The sequence below is a fragment of the Falco peregrinus genome, chromosome 1, assembly GCF_023634155.1.
Source record: "Falco peregrinus isolate bFalPer1 chromosome 1, bFalPer1.pri, whole genome shotgun sequence".
Lineage (NCBI taxonomy): Eukaryota > Metazoa > Chordata > Aves > Falconiformes > Falconidae > Falco > Falco peregrinus.
The window spans coordinates 125606097-125624059 of NC_073721.1; the positions used below are offsets into that span (position 1 = coordinate 125606097).

Genomic DNA, 17963 nt, shown 5'->3' on the forward strand with positions numbered 1-17963 from the left:
TTACCAGCATGGGCCTGAATTCATCACCAAGGCCTAAAGCAATGACTCTTTTTTCTAATGGCAGATGCTAATGACAGAAATCCTTGATCCCGCAGGTTCCAAAAAAATGGAATAAACCTTTCAAGGCTATTCTGTGCTCTTCTCTTGATGTTAATACATGTTGCTTCGTTCAGCTTTGCATCAGCACAGCTCTTCCCCCATGGCACCTGCTTTGGGACAGGTAGCATTAGTGTCCAGCAGTTCTTTTTAAGTGCTGTATGGTTAAGGAAATTTTCACAAGTGGCCGTATATTGCTTACAAACTTTTCCTCTAAAAAGTCTTCTGTTTAGAGAACAGAGTAACAACCATCCCTTAATATAATATATTTAAACATCATGATAAAAATCCTCTCTGGAGAATCTGACAACACACTATTCCACCAGCATTATAATGGATGGTTTTCTTCTTTTAAATGCCTTGCCATTAAAGTTTAACGAGCAATACTTACTTTCATTCTAAACTTATTTTTCTCCTTGACAGATTGGATACTTAGTTTGGATTTGTTAACACAGCTAGTCATAAAAATGTCTGCTTTGAAGAAACTGATAGATACTGTCTTTAGGAAATTGGACTTTGATGCCTTATTTGATTTCCATGGCAAAATAAGTTCATATTTTCTTGTTTGGAAGAAATGAACATGAAGTGCTATACAGAGCAAGCTAATAAGCTCATGCCCCTTTTTATTTGCCTGGAATTTAAGTTTATATCAAGCATAACAGATTGTGTAGCTCAGAAATGTCCTAACTCAGGACTGTACCTTTTAACAATAGGGGAGCTGATTTGCAGAATTTCTGGTCTAGTTTTAGATGTTTGCAGGACTTTCCACCTTCTAATCCTTTACTTTAAAAATATGTAGTGGTACAAGGAGTAAGTAGAAATGAAATTGCAACTAAGGCTCACATTTTTATGTAGAGGTTATTTATGGCATCACATATCTTAACCAAGTGTCTGGTAAATGTTCTTGGTAGTGTTTCCAGTTCTCACGGTTTTACTTTGACTCTCACAATATTCATATTTCTCTTAACCTTTCGGTTTCCTTCCAAAAATGATTTCTGTCCTTAAATTTGGAAAGGGAAGATTCAGCTTGTGAATTCTCATGCTCCAAGACAAGTATACATTTATTTTTGAACCATAAAACAAAACAAGCTGCAAGGAAGGAGAGATGAGTCTGACTCATGATTCTTCTTACATTCTTTTTGTCCTTCCTCTGATATACTTAGGCTCTCTTAGAACAGTCTCTGTGATCTTGCCAAGCTTTGTGCTTCAAGAACAAACATTTGAGGAAAAATCGCCTTGACCCCCTTAGTGCTTTGGTGCCTAATGGGTTAGTATGTTGTCAAGAGTTGCAGTAGAGAAACAAAGTGAGTGATTCAAAGACTTGCAAAAAATTTCACAGGGAAAAAATGCTGAGCAAGGACATTCAGAATTTCTTTAGCATCATTTCCTTACAACAGCTGCCATCATTACCTTCTTCCCCAAAGCCGAGCTATAGCACCTACTGATGAGCCTTTTCCTAGCTCAGACAAGGGCAACAGGCAACTGCTTGATATCTGAAGACAGTAAGATCCGCTGGAAAAGAAAAGAACACACCACAAATAGATCATCTACACAAATACAACATCGCAGCAAACATTTCCTAATTTACTGCAATGCCAGAAGATGATTCACCCCAGTGTTCCTGTTGCATAATCTTCCCCACAGCTCAGGAGAGTGAAACTAGAAAACCAAAGGTCTCGCTGGGCTTTCAGTGGCATTTATGTTTAGACTGAACTTTCAGTTAGGAAACTGTGAGTTTTTCTCTCATGACAAAGGAGGGGGAACTGATATAGTAAGGTGTTGTTTCAGAAATGATAAACTACTGAGTGTACCAGATTGCCATCTCCCTTGGCCTGGCGTAAACCCCAAACCAGACCACAGGCTTCATGTGCCCTTCCTGAATTTCACACAGGTCTCATTGCAATGACATTCTGGCCCATTCAGCCTGCCTGGTCCCTGGGAGATCACAGCTGGACCCTGAGAGCTGTAAAGCCCCTCCAGATAAACATGCCAGGGTCCCTCAGGGCTGGGTTGTCAGGGTGGAAGGTGTCGTGGGGGATCCCCCGCCATGGACCTTTCAGCAGGAGGTCTGGAAACTCCAGGCACATGTTTGCTCTGCCCAAGCATCGTGCACATGGTAGGTCTAACGCTTTCCAAAAGCACCAGGCTTGCCGCACGCCTGCAGGATCTCCCAGGCGTGCAGGGAGCCCCGGGCATAAGCACAGCTGCCAACTGCCTGTGTAGTCACTGGGGAAATTCCACCCCGGCAGCCACTTGCCAGAGAGAATGGGGAGAAGGGAGTAAGACAGCAGCAAGCAGCAAGGATCACTGCTTCAGAGCCTCTAAGAGGTGTCGTGCATATACAGCTATGTACTTTAGGGGCCCTATCTACTTTTTTATTGCTTAAAATCAAGTAAAATCAAGTCACGTGAATTAGTGAATGCTGCACATCTTCAAAGGAATGTCAGGCTGAAGACTACATTCTTGTTAGGCTATGTTGTCTTGGGTTAGTGACTGGGTGCCAGGCATTTTTCTGTGCTGATTTGGTGAATATTGTTTCAGAAGAGCCAGTGTGAGCAGCATGTGAGCCCTCCACACCTCAGCAACTTTTTGCTCTCTGTTACACCAGAGTGAACCAGGTTAGTTCCTCCTTCAGGGCAGCATTACTACAGGCGATGTAATTTCTTCCCCTGTCTGTTGAGAGTAGAAAAATTTCCTTTATTCAGAGAGGGGGAAAAAAAAAAAGTTAAGTATTCTGAGGGTAGCTTTGTTTTTCTCAGCATTTCTGTGGGATTTCCAGTGTCACCATATTTCACATCTCCTCCCTCCAGCTGATATGTTGCATGGTCTAAATGAGCTGACACTTGCCAATTTGTGGGGTAGATAAGATATGTGCTGAGCACTTGTCTTGAGCAAATGCCCTTTTCGGTAGGGACAGCTGCTGTTCAGCACAGCCTTGGCTCTGCAGGTGCGTGGCCCTGACTCACGAGGCAAGGCTGTCTCTTTCCTGCAGCAGGGAAATTCTCCTGCTGGCTCTCTGCCCTGTGCTCTGCCCTCTTGCCAGGTCTGGATGCGCTGTCTGCATCTGAGGCTGTATCTAAAGCATCCATGGACCCTGCCTCGAGGAGGAAAGTGGGTGATCTCCAGGCGATCAGCAACACCTGCTGTCAAAAACAATGGGGAATCCCGAAACTAAAGAGGCTTTAAGGGTTTGAAAACAAAAGGACGGACTGAGGGCAACCTCAGTGAAATGGAGAACACTGTAAGCCTTGTGTTAAGGTTAGTGAAATGAAGGTTCCTCGCGTTTTGCCGGCGGAGACCACAAACCCAACAGGCAGCTGCCTGTGGGTGAGAAAGGGCTGCCTGACTCACCACCTCTGAACACTTCTTCATGCCACCATGGGATGAAAGTGGAGAGCTCAAGTAGAGCTTTATCCCTACAGCTAGGGTGAAGCTGAAGTAGGAGCATATGCCAAAAAGGGAACAAAAACTCATCAAGTCAACCACAGCTGTGGCCAGAGAAGGGAAGATGGGGTTTCACAGCCTCTCTCCTCTCACATCAGGACTGCATACCATAGGGGAGGAGGGGTAACCCACATCGCTCCCACCCAGGCATCGCCTCTCTGTAGCTGGGAGACAGAGCCTTGCAAGCACGATTCCCCCATCCTGCTAGGATCGCTGCCCTCGGCAGCTGTGTAGCCAAACGGTTGTGGCATTTGGATGAGGTTGGGGATGAAAAGCCCTGCCAGCAGGCAAAGACATCAAGGTGTGTGTGCCTCCCACCTCCCTAAAACTGTTACATTAACTGGAAAGTCATCCATAAGCAGTAAGCAGAAAAAGAACAAACTGGGTGCATTGGTGGAAATACAGGTCATAGCTGATAGCCTGAGCAGAGAGATAAAAAGCTGGGCCTGTCTTAGTAAAGATGATGCCAAGAGAGCACACAGGGCTTACAGATCAGAGGTCCTCAGCTGCATGGTACAGCAAAAGGGAAAAAACAAATATGTGTGTATTTAGAAACTAACTGGGAGGCCCATAATTCCTACCATAACCTATTTGTATGTCATGTTCTGTACACTGAAGATTTCACCTGAAGAGTCAGTCAGCTTTCCCTTGCACTGATGAACAGGATGGTGTCACAGTTCACTCAGAGATATGAAGATGTTTTGAAATGACAGGAATACTTACCCAAAAGGAAACTTTATAAATCACAGATATTCTGCATTAAAGTACTTGTGGAATTTTCAAGACTCGGGAGAAGGGAAATGTCTTCATAACTGCTGAAGAACTGATAATTTTCGATGCCAAGTCTCAGCATGAAGTAAGTATTTATGGCCAAGGTATTAAATGGTGTCTATAAGGTTTCTAATGGAAAGGCTGGCACCACCTTAGCTGTAGTTACACTGGAGGGGCTGCTATGATTCTGATACTGACATCAGCCATGGCTGCAGAAATGGGAAACGGCCTCTTGTTTGTTCCTCATTCTGAAGCAGGGAGAGCATATGTGCCTCTCATGGCACATCTCTTCCTCTTCTGTCCTCTAATTTTTAATCTCCTGTTTTAACTGGAAATTAATATTTTAGCTTCATAATGCTGCCCACACACTAGGAGCATGAAACTGAAGCACGGCATTGACTGCACATTAACTTCAAAGTCCTGTAAAAAAGATATATGTTTAACTATTTACTCAAATCCATTCTAAATCAGGAAAAATAATATAAAGATGTTTCAGTATTTTGATGAACAAAGGCAGATTTAAGCACACGTCCTGACTTATATTTGTGCCCAAGGCCAGTTCCAGGAGTATTACGAGATGTTCCCTTTTACAGATGGTCTTTTAGAGCGTTCTCTTCCCAGAGTCTAATGTTATTATTCTATCTTATTCATTACAGGCTAGACATTGCCACTTCCATTAATGTGAAACCATCCCTTCACAGTGAACTGAAAATAGCTAAAAGTAAAAACCTAATTTAACTCTTAAAATGAAAAAAATGTTTGGAAGGATATGTTACCAGAGAGTGTAGGCTTTGCAGCACTTGTTTTCTATTTTATCTGTGTTAACTGCTGTAGCATTCAGGCCTTTGACATGCATTGTTCACTGGAAATGAAATTGCACACTGTCATAACAGTCTATTAACAGCACTGAATTTCTGCAGAACTTCACCTCTTTTCTGGAAGATAACATTTCTCTTTCCTTCCAAGGATAAAATAGCTTCCTTTCTTGCAATGGTACATATAATAGTGCTATTGCTTGACGGGGATGTCAACTTCCCTTGACTATTAAGGAGAGGGGAAATGTTTTTGTTACACATTTCTATTCTCCTTTTATCCTCTTCAGAGAGGCCCCCAGCTCAATCTAAACAAAATAAAGCCAGGGTATCATTTAAAAACAAAACCATTTTGAAAACCCTTTGATCTCCCTGACTTCCTGTTAAATACACAATCGACTGTTTCTCTACATCCTCGACCTCTACAGATCTGATTTTCTCTACCGTTTATATTGTCCTTGGCACTACACAGAATTAACATAGCATTGGCTATAAAATCTCTTAAAGACAAAGAAATCCAACCCCTCCTTAGCTTCATCTTTGCCTTTCTGTGTACCCATCTTTTCACCCTTGCCACCCACCTTTCTGTTTATGTACAAGGACCTTGAGGTTGGTCCGGCTCTTTTGTTGAACCCCTACTTTCCAACTCTCCTGTCAGTCCATCTTTACCTTTCCCCAGTCCAGTGAAGATCCTTTATGCATGCTAGCCCTGGAAAAACTCAGCATCTCTTTTCCTCTGTATCTACACACTGTTCTGTTGTGGGTTTGGTTTTGGTTTTGTTTTTTTTTTTCCCCTGAGAAGCTTCTCCAGGCCTGCTCCACCAGCACTGCTACCAGGTCACTCTATTGACTTTGGTCTTCTTCTCCACCATGGTGACTCTTTGCTCCACTCCTGCCCAAGGCCTGCACCGTCCTCTGGGTGGGGAAAAGCATCATTTATCCCGTCCCCTGCCTCACCACTGCTCCTGCATGGTTGGGCCCTGACCTCCCTTGTCCTTCCCTTTCTCCTCACCTCTGACTCTTCACATAGCTCAGCACTCAGCTGCCTCTCAGCCCTGCCCTTACCTCTTTTCAAAATTTAACCTTTTCCAGTCTATTAATAATGCTATTTCTTCTCTCTCAAATGCCTTTATGCCTTCATTCTCACTCCAGTGTAGTTTGAAAAACTGATTGCCTTTTCTCTTCTTGTCCTTTTTTTCCTTTTTTTTTTTTTTTTTCTGAGGAGGTGAGATTGGGTGGATGAGAATGAGACAGTTTGCTATCAACTTTCTACTCCTTAAGCCTATCTCTTAACTGTCTAGTGTTCATCAGTTCTGGTGCGTTAATGACTCAGGCAACATATATTAATTATTTAGGCTGAGAAGGGAGTTATATCTGATATAGGTGAATAGATGGTAAGGTATTTAGGTCTTAGCGTATTTGTGCAAAGCACTGCACATCATCTATTGAGCTATACAAGTAGCAACAAGAAGTTTAATCCTCTGTACTGGCAAATTGTTGACTTGGTCTCCTCCAGATTTAATTACATTGAAGAAAAACAAAACATTGTAGTTCTAAGGACTAACTGCTTCATTAAGTGTAACGTTTTAAGCAAGAGAAATGTTTGCATGCAATGGAAAGACAAATAATGTCGCTCCATGCACAAATCAGATAAATTGTTCTCTAGCTTCAGTGACAGCAGAGACAAAAGGCTCTGTCTCCCACATTGCAGCTGCAACATCTGGGTGGCTGCCTTCAAATTTCTCCCCTTACTTGAGGCCTCTCTGTGTTCAAATAGCAGGAGAAAGAACATTGTTTCACGTACCTCAGGTAGCACCAAAATCGGCCAAGGCATGGAGCAGGCTGTAAGAGCATGATGGATGCAAGTTTTAACATGACAGTGCAAAAGTGAGAATTGAGTTTGCATGCCCCATGGGGAGATTTGCTGCCAGAATAATAGATTTCATAGGCCTTTGAGTGGCTGATCAGAGAATTATTTTCCAGCTTTCTTGGTTTCCCTTCTAGCCTCAGAGGTATTTTATAAAATTAAACCTATATTTCATTAAATAAAGGGCCCAGAATATCAAAACAGATTGCTACATAGCACAGTCACTCAGGTGACCAAGTCTCATAACCCCAGAAAGCAATGGCCCTTTTCAGGATTCTCCTCCCACAGAAGCACAAACCAATGATGAAGAAATGACACTGAGATTGGATCCTCTTCTTCTTCCCTGCTCACAGCACCCTTGTAACCTGCTCCTCTATGCTCCCCAGCACCCGTTTTAATAACCAATGGGAACTATTGACAACTGAGCAGCGTGTAAAAGCCACCCTCCCCCAGGATGCCAGGCTCTAGACCCAAGAGATCCTCGGGTTACAACTCAATAATCTTTGAGGGAAACTCGTAACTCTCAGAATTGGCAGAAGATATAAAAAATGACCTGATAATTTCAAATGTGCCTCAATCTCTACCTTGGCAAGCTTGGTTAAGTTTTTAAAAAACAAGCCAGAAAACACAAGCAAAACCAAAACCAGAAATCAGAGTTGAAAAAAAACATCTTTGTACCCTTTCATTGCAAACTTAGTTTCTAGCCTGGCTTCCTTTCTTTTAGGAATAGTGCATCTCTCTGGAAACAGTCAGTTCTGTTAACCTTTGTACCTCTGGTTTGTCATGACTGCATCTGGTCAGAAAGAGTGATAGTACAGGAGATGAGTTAACCACTTCTCTTTTACTGAGGCAGCTTCACTAAAATAAAGGTCAGCCAGGAGGTCGCTCCCTATAAACTAGAGCAGAGATATGGGCCCATTTACTAAACATATGCTTTATCTAGCAGTACATTCAGTATCCTGTAAGGATATGGCATAGTGAAATTTCTGCCTAAAGTGATTGCTACTAATATTTTCTGTACCTCTTGTTACAAAAATATTCTTATTTTCAGCAGTTTGTCTACGTGACTAAAGGTCAAGTGTTCTGAGCTTAGGCCATAATTTATGCAGCGCTACAAACGATACTGAAATGTATATGCATTTTTAAATGTGAATGTATATGAGAAAGCAAGGAATCAATGGGCATTTAATAACTGAGTTACAGCACTTTGTCTTTTTTAACCCAGGGATCTTCAGACTCTTTACAAACCCTGTTTTTTTGACTGTAATGGATTTTGGATCAGGCCCCCCAAAATAAAGAAGCCAGTTCTCTTTTACCCAGCTCCTTCTCTGCACTGTAGGCGTAAATTACATTTTACTTTCTCTAAGTGGGGAGCTGCAAACAACTCTGGTGCCTTTAGGGTAGGCGGGGAAAAGAACTATGGCTGATTCTAAATAAAAGTTACTTGTCAGATCAATCTTGATAGCAGAGATAATGAGGGTGATCACATGGGAATATAGATTCAGGGTTTAGTTTAATCATCGTTCCATATCAGCTGCACTGATCCAGTTCTGTGTGACTAAGTCAAATAAATGCTAGGTAACTGAAATTATCTCTAGCCTTCTTATTTTTCACTCCCCCCTCCACTGCCCACAGCATTTGTTTCAGTGACTTTAAAACAGGTAGATCTCTAAAGGACATCTGTAAGTGCTGATAAATAAACAGAGGACAGACTTTTCATGAAAAGGTATCTGAAGTTAAGCTACGGAAGAGGTTTCTAAAGGCAAAAAATAGTAGTAAGGTCATAAAAGTCACATGTGCTTTTGAAAATCTCTATCAAGACTGTACCCAGGTGCCTAAATTGGCTTCCATTAACTTCACAGGGACTCTCTGAGTGCTGAAGCATGTGATTTTCAATTCTGCTTCCAACTCCATGGGGGGAAAAGACCATCAATATTGAAAATATAGCTCTTTGATACATTACAAAAAGGCTCATAAAATAAATTCCCAAAATCTCATATCAAAAACAACAAGAAGCCTTACATAGGCAGCCTTGAGCTTTGGTTTGAAAACTTGATACAGATCCAAATTATGCTGGTTAGCTCACACTAAAAGAAAGATTAAATAGTGTAGGATCCCAACATGTTACAGTAAAGCAGTGTTTGAGGTTTCCTTAATTTGTTCAGTATCTCAGGTAAATTTAGAATTAATTGCATTTTCTCCTCAGCTCTGGTTTCTTTTGCACTGTTTCTACCCCTCACAGGTTCACTGCAAGACTCACACAGGTGATGTTTCTTAAAGCCCATAGCTCCTGGAAACATGTAATTGCATTAGAACCTCAGCCTTTGTTTCATTTCACCTCCTACGTGGGCCAAGACAAGGTAGGAAACATGAACCCTTTGAGATGCAGAAAAAAGGAAACAACATTATTATTTTAATTTAATTGCTACAATTTCAAGCCCATTTGATGATATGCTAGGATCTTAAGTCAGGAGTTTTGAATGCTTGAGTTGGTAAGTCTGCCTTTAGCCTTCATGGCAAGTACTACACTGTCTGCTTAAACTGAATTTGATTTGAGTTCAGTTTTAATTTAGGGCAGTCTGCCCAGATTTCTTTCCTCTCTCCTGACAGACTTGGCAATGCTTTAGCAGGGCCCTGAGAGTGTTTCAGCCTCACTAGCAAAGAGCCCTCACACAAAGCACTTTATTTCCCCCCAGAATAAATAAACAACGAGTAAACATCCCTCCTCTCACACACACAGAGCAGGAGCGTTTCTTTGTGATTCGCTTCCCCTTCTGTGCCATTCCTATGGCCTAAATAGGGCTCAAGCTTTATGAAAACTTCATGAAAAAGCAAAGCTGCATTTTTGCAGTAGTAAGAACACAGAATAAGACTTAAAGAAAAAAGCAAACCTGGGGGGGGGGGGGGGGGGGGGGCGGTGTATGTGTGTGCATGCACAGCTTGTAGACTCTCCAGTTGAGCTGTGTTTGAGGATCCCCATGTTAATGTGGCTGGGCTCTCTTCAAAATGTAGCAAAATCCCCAGCAGAAAAGATGAGCAGGCAGATTGTAGTGGTTTAACATTTTTTTTTCCTTTGTAATTTTTTTTTTTTTTACCCTGAAGAATGCACTTTCTTGGGTTACACATTAAACTGTCAGGAGGCAAAATCAACACTTGGGATTCTACATGGAGCTTGAAAAGTTGCTCCACAAAGCATGGCCATACAGAGCTTCTCCCATAAATCTTCAAGTTGTTTTTCTTATCTAAGCAAGCTATGTATAAATATTAACATATTATTCATGGGCAAATAATTCCACGCCACTCCTTGCTGCTGCTGCCTTAAAGAGGATTCTTTGATGGATGAGAATGACAGTCCCTTTGTGGGGCCTCAACTGCGTTTCAGGTTAAAAGAATTAAAACAAAAAAGAGGGTAATGGCAAGTCTTAATTAAGTAAACCTCAAAAATGAAGGAGTAAGCAGCCTTTAAATTTTGGTTTTAATATAGAGGGAGCCACCACATAAAAACTACTGGCTCAACTCTGTAGTAATCGAAATTAGTAAACTCCTACTTGACTTTGGTGAGGCAGGGCTGGGATCCAAAGCATTTGTTCTGTGATGTGTCTGTGCATGGATGTATGTTACAAGCAGCCTCAAGCTCTACCCAGGCTCAGCACAAATGTTATAGCAAGCAGGCGGTGTCTGAGACACACAGTTCGAATCTGGATCAGGATCTCCCTATAGTGCTGAGTGTGTGTGTGTGTGTCAGTTCTAGCGCATTGGCCAGGGTCGTTTCTGCTACCCAAGACTGCAGCACAATTGTGGGATTTCCCCCTGCACTACAGGTGATTTTTTTCATTAAAATGTTCTTTGAGAATCTCCCTTGTGCACAGCAAGGAAAAGTGTATTCCTCCAGAACTGCATTCTTCCTGTAGGGGGTTTGACATGCCAGCAGTTGTGGACAAGAGGCCGTTGCAAATGGAACATGTGAAAACAGGGGCCTATTCATAAAAATAATATATTTATATTTACTTGTTAAAAGCCTTTGCTCAGGATCTTTCTAAAGTTCAGCTGGATATAAAATGCCCACTTCAAAAGCCAAAATGAAGACTTTTAACAGATGTGCCCTGGCAAAGGGTGTAGACACAGCAAGGAATTCAGAAGGGACAGACAGTCATATATGGACATAGGAAAAGAATCTCAAATAAAATGCTTGTGGCTGGGAGCTGGAGTTTTTGTGTTACCTTTAACGAGCCTGTGTTTGGGGCTTTGGGGCCTGGCCTATTCCCTTCTTTTTTTCTGACTGCAGCTTTTTTACTGGTGCTTTTTGGACCACAAGAGACTATCCACGTAACTTTACGTGGACCTCAGTCACTCTAGCAACCAGAGGAGAGAAATGTCTTGTAAGGAGAAAATTCCTGTAACTGAGAATTTGGATCTTATTTGAATGACATAGCATACTTTAAAAAAATAAAATATTTCAGGTTTCAAGTCTTTGAACAGGCAAGTGTTTGTATGTGTGTGCACATGCAGCCACATTGAACAACAGCCTGACGGCGGCTACTTGTATGCAAAGTCTAGGCAGTGCTGAGCGTTTGCAGGTGCTGCCTCCTCCCAGACCCGGGTGTTGAAAATACTTCACTCCGTGCCGTCAGGATATCTGCACAGCCTCGTGGATGGCTATACTAGTAGACAGTTTTATCTCCAGGTTAATTGAAAGCATATTAATTTCAGGCTGTTAACGCATTTGTAAAGATTAGATCGTGCCTTATCCAAGCGATTGTGGTTCAACTAAGGGCTCAGCCTCAGGAGGCTTTTGTGTCCCTGTGTGCACTTCTCCTGTCTTCCGAGAGCTGTGTAGGGGAAGGTGCCATAGCGTCCCCAGCAAGATGCTTTATAGTCTCTCATGAAACAAAAAGAACAAACCAAAGAACTACCCTCCGTGCTATTGACTGCCATCTCCCATCACTTACTGGACACATGTAAACCATGTTAAGAGTTATCATATAATAAGGTATTTCAAAGCCAAGCCTTCAATGACCAGGGAAACCCAGAATTAAGATTGCCATTTGCAAAACCCTGCTAGATGTGTGTTTTTAAGGAGGTCCTTCAGGACCCTGACCACCACGACGTCCCGCTTTATTGAAGCAAAGCTCTCAGCAGCTTCCCGTGCAGCTGTGTGCACCCTGCTGCAGACACGACCCCAGGGGAGCAGCCAGACCTCCTGAGAGTGCGGTGCACATAAAAAATATGCACCGTTTTGGCTGAAGGTTGCCTCATATCACACGGGATCATTGTGATGGGGAGGGGAATATTCCAGTTTCCCAGCAAAGCACTCACCTGCCCTAACCACAACACTGCTCTTTCTCTTCCTGGGTGGTCACCAAGTACTGTCCAGTCTGTAAAATAAATAACAAGGGAATCTTATAGGTAATATATTTTCACTGGACAATTTCAGTTCTTCTTTAGAGTAGCTCTGTTCTGTGTTCCAGATGGGACATGGGGGTCTAGTGAAGGCCACTTGTAAACCTGTCAGAAGCAGAGAGGTCTTGGAGTGCAGGAATGGCCTATCCGTGGCTCTCCGGGGAGGTCAACTCCAGTTCAGGAGTGCCTACACAAACGATTGCCAAAAATGTGGAAAGTACGTTAGAACAAAGATCGCTCTGGACATGCTGCTGCCTCATATTTTTTCCTTAGGCAAGAGGTACTGCCACAGGCATAGACAGGATTAACTCAACCCTTGGTTAGAGGTGGTCATGTGATTTTTATGCTACCAAGCCTCTTGGAACATGCAGGTGAATCAGCTTGTGGGTATTAAGTATCATGAATTTTCAACAAAGCAACTTTTTATTGTATGTTTTCTCATATGTAGAGAAGAATAATTGCTGTACCCTGAAAGTATTTGCCTGAACTGTGTATTTCACAGCGTTGAAGTTAACTCTGAAGACATTAACTTAGAATGACCTTGCTTTTTTCGTGACTCACACCAAAAGTTATTTTCCTGTAGGTTTGTTCTGAGTGATTAAGATAGGTTTGCTTGCATATAAATGCTGTTCTACATATATATATATATATATTACCTTAACCAAGGAAAGCTCCCACACTTTCCCTTGTTTATGCATATTATACGTGACATAGATTCAGAGTTAAATGTCATAGCCCTTATTTACAAGTTAGCATATGAATATAACCGAATTTAAAATTATCTCGTTTTCACTGCTGCCTATCTCACCCTTCAGTGGGGCTGCTACTTGCGTAATGCAGAACAAATGGAATTGAGGAGGTCACAGCTCTTTTAGCTGTTCTAGTAAATCCCTGTCTGCTGTGAACTTCACAGGTTGCCCACCTGCTGCTCTGCTGTCTCGGCCAGTGCCATTGTGAAATGCTCTTCAGCATACGGGTAATGACCACACAGGAAATTATACTTAATATTTCAGTCAGTGAGCGAAAGAGGGATGGGGGCTGTACGTTAGAAGCTGGTTCTCAACCACTCCCTGATTTTCAAACTAGCCACAATTGCATGTTAAGACAGCCTGGGAGCTGTTTCAGCAGGCACCAGGCTCCCTGAAGAACCGCCTGTCGGCTGAGCGTAGCCAGAGAACAGTGTGCTCTGGCCACGCTTCCTCCAGCCCGCCTGTTCCAGCACGCCCCTGCACAAGGGGTGTCAGGGAGAGCGGCGGGAGCTGATGGAACCGGCTTCGTGCCTGCCTGAAAATCCCTCGCTCCCTTCTCACTACTTGAAAGATATAAAAGGAACATAGACTGAAGCATAGAAGCTATTCTTCAGTCTCTGAAGCTGTTAAAAATATTTCTAATGAAGGCACACATGTGTGTGTGTGAGCTTCAGTGAACACCTTCTTGTTTCTCATGCTAATTTTATATTGTTCCTGAATCAGACCCCAATTTTTCTCTTTGTGGAAGTAAAGTTTAAATTCTGTTCCTAGTCATTGATTGATCCTATTAATAAACAAGGTATTTAAAGATTATTTCTTTAGTAATTGTTAAGGTGCTAGTGTATTAGTAAAAGGTTAAGAAATGCAAGATAGCTGTAAAAGGTATGGTTTTTTTTCTTCAAGTATATGAACCAAGTATATGGTTTCCTCATGTTGCTGCAGACTATGTATGTCTTTATTTTTCAGTAAGAGCAACCTACAGTAAGTGAAATCCCTGAACCTGTACTATGCCACAAACACAAACAAAGATGATGATTTTTTAAAAGAAAAGAAAAAAAATATCACAACAAAATGAATAAACTTACTCTGCCTAGAGGTGGCTTGCAAGACGTCAGGCATTTTGTAAACCAGCAAATGGATCCAGACCATGCAAAACTGGGATGGTCCTGTCTTTTCCTGTCTGTTAATTTTTCCACTATGAGAGTGTCCAAAACTCTCTGAAATAAAGGATTACTGTCTAGGGGTTCATAAAGTCATATTTTCATAGAACAGTTCATTCTGACAGGTAACTCCAGCAGGCATACAAGCTGTTCCATAAAATGTGATGTCCCTAATCTTAAAAACTTATTCTACATCCCAAACCCAAATGTTTATTTGTTTTTAGTAATGTTCTCAGTGCTGCTGTGGCCTAGAGTTTAGATCTGCTGCCTACCTCATTTATGAGATTGTAAACAAGTGAGACCCAGTTTGGTTTAGTGTTTAGCAAATTCTACTCAACCTTTTGCCACTAAATCACTGTACAAGTGTGAGCAAAACACTCACCTCTTCCTCTCCTTCTCCTTATTCAAATTTACCCAGCTGATCACTTGCAATATGACTGTAACAGAGTGAAGATTAGCCCATTAATATGTACAGAAAATTCTGGAAGCCTTGCTGAATGGAGGTCAGAGCATGAATTCTGAGTGTAGAGATGAGATTTGAGTATTATTGCAAACTTTCTGGATGAAAAAAGTATGGAACGGTCCCCACGATTTTCTAGCCAGAACAGCTAGAAAGAAATGGGTATGGTCCCCACAGAAATCTGCATGGAGGTCACCCTGATGTAGTACTGATTTGCCAGGTCTGAGACAGATCCTTCTGGCTTTCTTCTGGGCTTCTTTTAATTGTGAAATATGCTGGGAAAATTAGGAAAATAGAAAAAATTACTTTCAACTTCACATTTAAAATTATAATAAGTAGTCATTTCTACATTAAAAATGCGTTTAACTTCACCATCTCTATTTCACTTGGTTCACATATTCAGGTTATTCCCTCAAGTTGTGAAAAAAAATGTTTTTAAATGAAAGTTCAGATTCTTAACTAATGATCAGCTACCAGGAACTAGGCCTTTTCAGAAAAACACAAATATACATCAAGTCAATGCCACTAGCAAGAGTCAGTAATTTAGGCACCCTGACTTCAGTGTAATTAGTATCAAAAATTTTTTTGCATTGTTTCAGAGATATTGAAGAACTATTTCCTCAAATGATGTTCGGACCATCAACAGAGGTTCCACATCTCTCTACTTCAGGCATCTCAACCGAGGGAGCCAAAAACTGGGTCAGGGCAACAGTCCAAAATTTCAGTGGTGAGCCTCCAAAATTCAAGACACTCAGGGAATGCATGTTGGGGAATAATGTAAGAATGCTGGGAGGGGGGAAGTAAAGAGAAGGGAGTATTTAATTTGTATCCAATATTGAGATTTCAAAATTTGGTACTGTCAATTTGGAATTACACATGCTGTTTGTTTTAAATCCCTGTGAAAGCCAAGCCAGTTGCCTCTGAGCCTCAGACACTGTCTGAACCCATAGGTTCCTAACTTGCCACAAGGCAATCTGTATGCCTGGCTGCTTCGAATCTGCAGGCATGGGAAGTTTTTGGATGCCGGCTTTCGAGGAGTCTCCTCACTGGGTTACACTGGAACCTGGAATATGAGAATGTGGGTTGGCAAGAACCTGCATGTCTGGGAGCTGCCAAGCAGCCCCGGAGGCTTCCCAAACTTGGGCTCACCATCATCCCTTCTGATAGGATGGAGAAAACTGGGAAGCATATCTCAGCTCAAACCCTGAGAGTTTGGGAGCCAGGTCCCCTGAAACGTTCAGCCCTTGTTCCTGGGCAGCTGCTGTCAGGAGCTGTGAAGCAGCTGAGAGTTCAGAAACTCGAACTAGCCTCGGTGGAGGCACCTGGGGACTCTGCAGGTGGCCCCAGCCTCCGGCTGCGTGCCAGGCTGCCATTTGAGAGTAGTTTATCAGAGAAGTGGAGCCCTGAGGAGCTGTGCCTTGTATTTACATGGTTTTTAGGGCCTGGGCTCCTTGTCAGTGTGGAGGGGGGGCAATGGTAGAGGCCGAGAAGTGTGACAGCCAAGTCTGTCCAGTGATGGAAAGTGAGAAACTAGAAATTTACCTGGATGCCACCCTGAGTCAGCCAAATACGAAGCATCTCTACAAAGTACCTAGATGTGAACAAACTGCTGTCCTCTGACAAAAATATTCTGAGAATTTCTGACCAGGTCTGGTAGTAAACATCTCCAGGGTGTTACTTGTGCCTGATACAGGGCAAAAATTATTTGGGTACCTACCTGGTGCTCAGGGTGGAAAGATGAGGGAATGGAATAGTAAATTAAAGGGGTTGAAACAAAAGCTGCTGATGGTCTGAGTAGGGCTGACCAGGTCGAGTTAAACTGTCTCCGTGTGGAAACACGCCTTTCCACAGCGCAAACGGCAGCGGCAAGGGCCGCACGCACCCCACCCTGCCCCAGGGCCCTCCGTCCCTTCCCCTCGCCGAGGGGCACTCTGTCACTCGTGTTTATTTTTGCTGCCTCCCCCTCGCTGGGCTGTATCCTGGGCACAGCTCTTTATCTTGCTTCTGGGCTCTCCCGCCCGCGCTAACCCTCCCTGCGAGCCCCCGGCCCCGCGGAGGACGAGCCCACCGCGCTGCGGGGAGAGCGAGGGCCCAGGCGCGGGCGGGCAGAGCCGCGCCGCAGGGGGAGGACGCGCCTTCCCGCCGCGGCGGCCCTGAGGGGACCTTCCCGCCCTGCGCTGAGGGGGCTCGCGGCGGGAAGGCCGCGCGGAGGGAGGGAGGGAGGGAGATTGAAAAGGGAGAGAGCGAGCGAGCGCCCCGTCCCGCCCGGGCAGAGGGGGCCTCTGTCGGGAGCGCGGGGGCCGCCGGCGGCGGGGAGGAGGGGGAGCGGAGTTCCCGGCGGGCCGGCCGCCTCCCCGCCCTCCCTCGGCGGCGTGAGTGAGCGTGTTTGGGAGGGAAGGAGGGGGTGGAAGCCGGGCCGGGGCAGCCAGCAGGCAATTTGCATGAGAGACAGACTGGGAATGAGCTGGAGTGGGTGCCTCTCCGCGCACACAGAGCGGGGCAGGAGGGGGAGGAGGGAGCTGCCGCCGCCGCCGCTGGGGAGAGGCGGCGAACTCCGGGCAAAGTTTGGTGCCGCGGGCCCGAGGCGCTGAGGCTCCGGCGGAGCAGCGCGGCGCCGGGCCAGGCCAGGCCACCGCCGCCCGGGGCCGGGCTTTGTGCTGCCCGCGGCGCGGCGGGGCCTGCGCGGAGCGGCGCGGGGGGCGGCGGGGCGAGCGCGGAGCCAGCGGCGGGGCCCTGCCGGGCGAGCCAGCATGTCCTCCATCCTGCCTTTCACTCCCCCCATCGTCAAGCGGCTCCTGGGCTGGAAGAAGGGGGAGCAGAACGGGCAGGAGGAGAAATGGTGCGAGAAGGCGGTGAAGAGCCTGGTGAAGAAGCTGAAGAAGACGGGGCAGCTGGACGAGCTGGAGAAGGCGATCACCACGCAGAACATCAACACCAAGTGCATCACCATCCCCAGGTAGAGCGGGTGCGCGGCGGCGGGGAGCACACAGAACGAAGGGCACAGCAGCCCCCCGCCCGCCTACCCCCGCGGCAGGGGGCGGCCGCGGGGTTCTCGGAGGCCCCTCGGTAGCAGCCCCCTGCCCGGGGGCTCGGCGTGCTCTGGCACAGCCTGCTAGAGGACTTGTTTTGCTTTCCAGCCCCGCTGCACTTCGGTGCAGTGTTAGTCCGCTCCTGCATGCTCTATCCTGGCTCTATATATAGTTA

The 17963-nt window shown here is 44.6% G+C and overlaps 1 protein-coding gene across 1 annotated transcript in view; it reads left to right on the forward strand.

Moving 5' to 3' along the window:
• Positions 1-17025: 17025 nt before the first annotated feature.
• The window catches only part of SMAD3 (SMAD family member 3), an 80517-nt gene continuing 79579 nt past the window's right edge, over positions 17026-17963 (forward strand). Inside the window, exon 1 of the mRNA XM_005235088.4 lies at positions 17026-17715. Within this exon, the coding sequence (XP_005235145.1) occupies positions 17510-17715 (206 nt within the window). The 5' untranslated portion in view covers positions 17026-17509. The remainder of the gene's footprint in view (positions 17716-17963) is intronic.